The 7409-nt window shown below is 49.1% G+C and overlaps 1 protein-coding gene and 1 long non-coding RNA gene across 3 annotated transcripts in view; one reads left to right on the forward strand and one right to left on the reverse strand.

The window, feature by feature from the left end:
• Armc9 (armadillo repeat containing 9) overlaps positions 1-5101 on the forward strand; it is a 126464-nt gene extending 121363 nt beyond the window's left edge. For both annotated transcript variants that reach the window (XM_021162963.2, XM_021162970.2), the window contains exons 24-25: positions 2699-2871; positions 4000-5101. In XM_021162963.2, the coding sequence (XP_021018622.1) occupies positions 2699-2871; positions 4000-4022 (196 nt within the window). In that variant the 3' untranslated portion in view covers positions 4023-5101. The remainder of the gene's footprint in view (positions 1-2698; positions 2872-3999) is intronic.
• Positions 3787-7409, reverse strand: part of LOC110294640 — a 26252-nt gene continuing 22629 nt past the window's right edge. The window contains exon 4 of the long non-coding RNA XR_002377960.2: positions 3787-3878. This is a non-coding gene — a long non-coding RNA (uncharacterized LOC110294640). The remainder of the gene's footprint in view (positions 3879-7409) is intronic.

Below are 7409 nucleotides of genomic sequence, written 5' to 3' on the forward strand. Positions count from 1 at the left end.
GAGAAAACAGAGTTCAGTGTGTGTGTGTGTGTGTGTGTGTGTGTGTGTGTGTGTGTGTGTGTCACTATTTGTGACTGCAAGACAGGATGGGCTGGGAGCGCTCTGCCCAGCCCCAGGCCATTTCTGGGAGACAGTGGAACCCAGACCCCAGAGTGCTGATCTGACGACACTGAGCTGTGGGGAATTAGTGGGAGACAGCTGGGAAGCGACTGTTCTCCGCTCCTGGCGTCACTGCCTGCCGATGAGCTCAGGAAGCTTCCTGAACTTTGGACCTTCAGTCTACATCTGCTAAAAAGGAACACCTGCGTAGCAGGGCTCTTTGAGGATTCAACGTCACAGTATCAGCAAGACTTTCCTGACTACCACTCCTAAAATTAGCTCCCTTGTGCTGTGGAAGCAAATCTCTACACTGGGAGAAGCTGGACAACCTGGCTATGTCTGCCTTCTCATTGTGGGTAGAAATTGGACGCCACCCCCTTCAAAGTGTAGGTGTGTTAGAGCATTGTGTACTTCTCTGCCCGAGAAGACTGTCTCCTCAGCTTTACCTGTTTCTAGGGGCTGCCTGTCTTCCTTAGCCCAGTAAGGACACACTCGTGGATCTAGATGGACCAGTCCTTACTCTAGCCTCAAGGTTATGGCGACCCAACCTGGCTGACTACAGCTGCTTTGTCTTAACCACTCTTGGCTGCTAGGTGACCCTGGTAGGCATTCCCAACCCTTCAGAATAAACAACCATTACAATAGCCAGCCATACCTGCACTGTCAGCCACCGATGCGGAGACCTTTATTTTTTCACATGTATCTACTCGTGTGCATGCATGTGCGAGAGTGCTTGTGTGTCCCTCTCCCTTCTCCCCAGCCCCATTTTAAAATCTATTTTGAGACACTTGTGCCTTCCAGACCATTGAGACACAATGGTCCCCAAAGAATTAGTAGTTCCCCCGAAGGAGATTCTGACAACCTTCAGACCACCTTGCAAGAGAGACCAGAGCCGACAGGGGAGTGGTGATGGGCAGGACCACTCCTTGACCAGAACTGCTTAACTATGTAAACCTCTTGCCCTCTGTTTAAAACTAAACCACATCAGGACCCTGTGGACAGGCTCAGGGTTTTGGGTGTCCACTGGTCCTTTTTATTTGTTCCCATATTATGACCATATTGAGTAAATCTTTCTTTGCTTTTCACTATTGCTCCTACCTTTAATAGCCCTACTAAGGACTACTGACCATGCTTAGCTTGTTAGGGCTGTGTCTTAGTCAGGGTTTCTATTCCTGCACAAACATCATGACCAAGAAGCAAGTTGGGGAGGAAAGGGTTTATTCAGCTTACACTTCCATACTGCTGTTCATCACCAAAGGAAGTCAGGACTGACTGGAACTCAAGCAGGTCAGGAAGCAGGAGCTGAAGCAGAGGCCATGGAGGGATGTTCTTTACTGGCTTGCTCAGCCTGCTCTCTTATAGAACCAAGACTACCAGCCCAGAGATGGCACCACCCACAAGGAGACCTCCCTGCTTGGTCACTAATTGAGAAAATGCCTTACAGTTGGATCTCATGGAGGCATTTCCTCAACTAAAGCTCCTTTCTCTGTGATAACTCCAGCTTGTGTCAAGTTGACACAAAACTAGCCAGTACAAGCTGCCAGGACCCACGTTCTGACCGGACAACTCTGATAGCACTCCTACAACACTGTAGTCCCGGAATCAGGAGCCTGTGATCCAGACCCTTTGGGGGCTATGGTTCTGCTTCTGACAGCTCTCTGATGGTACAGTCCAAACTGTCACCACCAGTGGGCAGGTGAGATGGCCACATGGATAAAGGCCTGCCAGGCCTGATGACCTGCATTTTATCCCCAGGATTGTAGAAGAGATGGTCGATGGTGTTCTATGTCATGTGCTCTCTCCCCCCAAATAAATAAATAATATAAACATTTTGGTGGGGCCTGGTAGTGCATCTATGCCTTTAATCCCAGCACTGGAGAAGCAGAGCCAGGAGAACCTCAGTGAGTTCCAGGTCATCCCAGTCTACATGGCACGTTCCAGGGCAGCCAGGGCTGTATAGTAAGACCCTGTCTCAAATAAACTGCAGGGATCCTCCCAGGCCCCTCCCTTTCCCCGCCCTGTTAACCCCTTAGGTGTTCCTTCTTCCTCGTTGCTCTCTCTTCCCCTGTGAATGACCACCACATTGTCAGAGGCCCCAGAGACAGTAGCTACCCTTCTCTCACAAGTCCTATCCTGACTGTAGGAGCTGGAGAGATGGCTCAGTGGTTAAGAATATATATATTGTTCTTTCACGGGACCTAATCAAATCCCTGCACCCACATTAGGCAGCTTACAACTGATTGTAACTCCAACTCCAGGGGATGCCCCTGCCCTCAGGCACATATATGCACATAAGCACACACACACACACACACACACACATCTATGTAAATAAATAACACTAAAGATATTTAAAATGTTAAAAAAAAAAAAGGCCTGGTGTGGTGACACATGCCTTTAATCCCAGCACTCTGGAGGCAGAGACAGGAGACCTCTGTGAGTTCAAAGCCAGCCTGGTCTATAGAGTGAGTTTCAGGACAGCCAGGGATGTTACACAGAGAAACCCTATCTAAGAAAAACATAAAATAAATTAAATAAATAATACAAAAAAACAAAAAGGCTGTGATTCTAGATTGTATGGTTTTTTTTTTTCTCCCAGGGAATTCGTACCAGCCCTTACCTGCAAGCCCCGGGTACCCAGTACTCCAGAGACCGTGGAGCAGAACCCACTCAAGGCAAAAGCATTGTCTCTGGCCCCTCAGTTCTCCTCAAGTGGCCCCCAACAGGCCAGCCGCCCGGCTTCCACTGCATCCTCCACAAGGGGCCTGCACAGTAAGTCAGCCTGCACCTTGCTGGGATTCTCAGAGGAAGCTTGTGCTTAGAAGCTCTGCGGTACTATACTTGGGTCTGTGAACTGTTAGTGCCAGGCAAATGGGAAAGGGACATTTCCCTTCTCTACGCAACCAGGGCCCTTCCCGATGCTCCCTTTGTCCCGGGGACCTGTCCTTTCCTGTTTATTCATTGCTCTTAGGTCAGCCACTAGTGTATACGCTGGTAGTGTAACACCCTGAGGGTCTTGTCTCTTAGAAATAAGATTCCCACAAGGGGTGGGGGGAGTTGCAAAGGCCAACTGACCTGGCTCAACTGTGTAAGATTGGTGTAGAACTGAGATCCACCTCCTGGTGGGAGGCCTCTGCTCAAACCCAGCCTCTCCATCTTCCTCAGCATCTTTCAGCCTCAGCCCATTGACTGATCTCCACCCCAGCTGGTGGATCTTTCCCAAGGGCTTTCCTAACAACAAGGAGAACAAAAGTCTAGAGCAAAGATGTCAAGCAGTACCAAGTGGCCAGCTCTGGTACAGACACCTCCTGTCTCTGGCCATCCCTGGCCAGGCCCTGGCATTCTGTCCAGGTAATGGGCCATGGCTGAGCTACCACGGGCTCTCTCTATCCCCTCTGGATAAATGGTAAAGCAGAGGTTCAGGTCAGGCTCCTTCCTCCCAAACTCAGAGGCAGTGCCATGGGGCCATGAGAACACCTAGCCAGGAGGAGAGCAGTCAGGCCTCTCTGACCCTGTCGAGTTTCAGGCCACACAGGGTTAGGGAGCCTCAGTTAATAATAATCACAATAATAACAGCAGCCCATAGCTGATAACTGGCCACACTCCACATCCAATGGCATCACATAGCCCAAGCCTGGAGTACAGTCTCTGAGCGGTAGATTTGATATGTCCGATGAACTCAGCAAACAGTAAGTTATTGCCAGGAGGCACGCTGAACAAACCGACCAGGCGGCCTGCTTCCTGTGAGGAAAGACCTGGGCGGGCCAAAGAGCCAGGACCTGGGAGAAAAAGTTCTCATTACTCTGTTTGGCAGATTGAAAGAAGGAACTGTACAGGATAGAGGGGTTCTGTGCAGAAACCACTTGGCACCGGCATGTTGCTCTGGCTTCTCTCCTACAGGCAGCCAGTCCATCAGGAAATGAAGATGGCTTCCTTCCCAAGCTGTGACCATCACGTTGTCCAAGGACCCACTGGCTTCCTGGTCTCCACCAGCCAGCAGGTGCAGGTGATGGATGTGAAGAGACACTTGTCTCCAAGATCCTGGGTAGCCGAGGATCCCAGGCATGCCAGCCCTCCAGGCTGCCCAGGCATCATCTCCTCAGACCGAGCCATTGGAAGGTCTGGGGGAGGCCTTGACTGCCCTCCTGGTGAGAGGAGGTTCCCTTGTCACAGTTAGCACCCACAGAAGAAAACGGGGTAGCCTTTGAGAGGGATGGCAAATTCCAGATTCAGCTTCCCTGGCCTTCATAGATTCCAAGCTAGACACGAAGCCACACCAGTGAGCCAGTGTCACTCAGACCAAGAATATATGCCACAGGAGTCTTCTCAGGTGCCTGGCCAGTACCTGGTGAAAGGTGGCCTTGCCTCTTAACAAGTGGTTCTCAGCTTGTGGGTCTCAAACGACAGGACTGTAGATCAGATATCCAGCATATCAATATTTATGTTACAATTCAGTAAAATTACAGTTATGAAGAAACAATGAAAATAATTTGATTTGGGGTTGGAGGTCACTACAACACAGGGAACTCTATTAAAGGGTCACAGCCTTAGGAAGGTTGAGAATCACTGCTATAAACCTTGCTAAAGGTTATAAATTTGCAGGTGATAGGGGTATGGGGATAGAGGGGAATGTGCTCACACTGCTCGTATACAAAGTTCTAAAAATAATAAATATGAAGACAAGAATATGCTGCAGACCCACAGATGCAGCTCATGGGGAACAGCACTTGTGCAGAGTGCACAGAGCCCTGGGCTGCATCTTTAGTCCCACAGAAACCATGTGCTATGCTGCTCACCTCTCTGAATGAGAGCTGAATGCATGAGGCAGGTCATCCTGTGCTACATGTGAGTGTGCGGCCAGCCTGGGCTACGTGACACCTGTCTTTTAAAAGAATACGGTGTGATCTAATGTATAGAGCAGACTACATTTCCTCAGTTGTCTGGGGTTTCGTTGTTTTTTGGGTTTTTTTTGTTTTTGTTTTTTTAAATTTCATTTTATGTGTATGAGTGCTTTGTCTGCATCTGTGTGCGTGCTTGTATGTGCCTGATGCCCATGGAGGCCAGATGTGTGCTTGTGTGTGCCTGACGCCCATGGAGGCCAGAAGACGGTCTTGGAATCTCTTGCACTGACGTTATAGGCAGTTGAGAGCTGAGAGCAGAACGCAGGTCTTCTGTAAGAGCAGCAAATGCTCTTAACCACTGAGCCGTCTCTCCAGCTCTTCTTCATACAGTTTTAAAGACCTTAGAAAGATGAGGAACTTAACCTGTCCACCTCCCAACCCTTGGCAATCACATCTCCATCACTCCAGAAACATGTGCCTCCCTCTCTGCTCTTGTGAAAGAAGACTGGGCGCTAAGGGCCTGAAGCCCCCTCTGACCTCCTAGCTCCACCTATGGACCTGTGCTGTGTCCACACTTACACACAAAGTAAGTGTGCCTGAACTCTAATACAGCAATGTGTAGAATACATCAAAGGGCTCTGGAACGGAGTGGCTCTGTGATGAAATCTGGGGATGAGCTGCAAAGGAGGGTCATGAAGAAGGCACTCCGCCCACCAGCCAACGCCCCCAGGATTCCACAGGTGCCAGTGCCTGGCACAGCCCTTCCCTGCCTGGTGTGGGAGCAGCGGACACCTAGGCTGGGGAGAGTCATCTTTTCAGGCCCCTGGAATGAAAGCAAGAGCAGTCTCTCCCTCAAGCCCACAACTGAGCTGAAGTCAGACTTCTGTCTGGTCATCTGGGGAGAAGAAAAGTTAGTGGTGTAGAGGGACGAGGGGAACCTGGCACCCAGGCTCAGCACACTGACATCATCAAGCAAGGTGTGAGTTGCTCTCTGGGGAATTAAGTATCACCCAGGCTTTGTACTGCACTCCTACAAGGGCTGTTCCAAGCTCACATTCCAAAACCGAAACTAGGAATAGACCTGTTTTTAACAGGGTTGCCCTGTGTAAGTAACCCAGGCTGGCCTGGAACTTGTTATAGTACAAGCTGTCTTCAAACTCCAGATTCACCTGCCACATGCCTTTAAAAAAAATACTGTCAACTAGGAGCTAGAGAGATGACTCCGAGGTAAAGAGTGTGTGCTGCACCTGCAGAGGAGTTCAGAGCCAGCACTGCTGTTCAGTCACAGACATCCATACATATGATAGAAAATAAAATAAATCTTTTTGACTACTTTTTAAAATAAATAATCTAAGTGTCTTGAGTGTCTTCTGTTGGTTCTGCTGAAATTAGGTATGAACCAGTCTACAGGGGGAAAAAAATCAAAAACAACTTTTGGGTTGTTTGGTTTTTTTTTTTTTTTTTTTTTTTTTTTTTTTTGGAGACAGTTTTTCAGTGTGACCCTGGCTGTCTTGGAATGCACTTTATAGACCAGGCTAACATCAAACTCAGAGATCAGCCTGCCGCCTCTGCCTCTGCCTCTTTGGCTCTGCCTCTCTGCCTCTCTCTCTGCCTCTCTCTCTCTCTCTGCCCCTCTCTCTCTGCCCCTCTCTCTCTCTGCCCCCCCTCTCTCTGCCCCTCTCTCTCTCTCTCTCTGCCCCTCTCTCTCTCTGTCCCCCTCTCTGCCCCTCTGCGCCTCTGCACCTCTGCCTCTGCCTCTTCAGTGCTGACATGCCCAGAACCACTGCCCAGCCAAATAAAATGTTTTAATTTCACTTTCGTTATTATTATGCAAATATGTTTTCTGGGAATGAGTGTAGCTGCCCTGAGGTCAAAAGTGGTCAGAGGTCAAATCTATGGAGTCACTTCTCTCCTCCTACCTTTATGATCCGGGGATTGAACTCAGGTCATCAAGCTTGTAAAACCAGCTCTTATCAGCTGAGTTATCTCTCCAGCCAAGCAAGATATCTCAAAGAGTCACCTGGAGGTCTAAGCCAGGAATGGTGGCACACACCTATAATCCCTGCTCTTAGAGACAGAGGCAGATGGACCCCTGTGAAGTCAAGGCCAGTCTAGTCTACATGGGGAATTCCAGGCTATCCAGAGCTACATCGTAAGACCCTGTTTAAAAGTAATCTGTAGAGGTCTGATCACTTGACTCTGAAAATTTTCTAATGAAACTGACTGAGAGAAGCATTAGAGAAATGTTCTGACTTCTGAAAGACTGTGAGCCCTCAGGTGGATTGTGTGAGTCTCTATCCTGGAAGCTGAGCCTAGCTCTGTTGTCCCACAGTGGGGTTCTTCTCAACAGAAGAAAGTTCTCTTTCAGAACAGAAGTTCTTGATCTGTCTCTTTTTTTACCCCAAGACAGACAGAGGTGGTGTGTATGTGTGAGTGTGTGTGTGTGTGTGTGTGAGTGTGTGTGTGTGT

Source organism: Mus caroli, chromosome 1 (assembly GCF_900094665.2).
Source record: "Mus caroli chromosome 1, CAROLI_EIJ_v1.1, whole genome shotgun sequence".
Classification (NCBI taxonomy): Eukaryota; Metazoa; Chordata; class Mammalia; order Rodentia; family Muridae; genus Mus; species Mus caroli.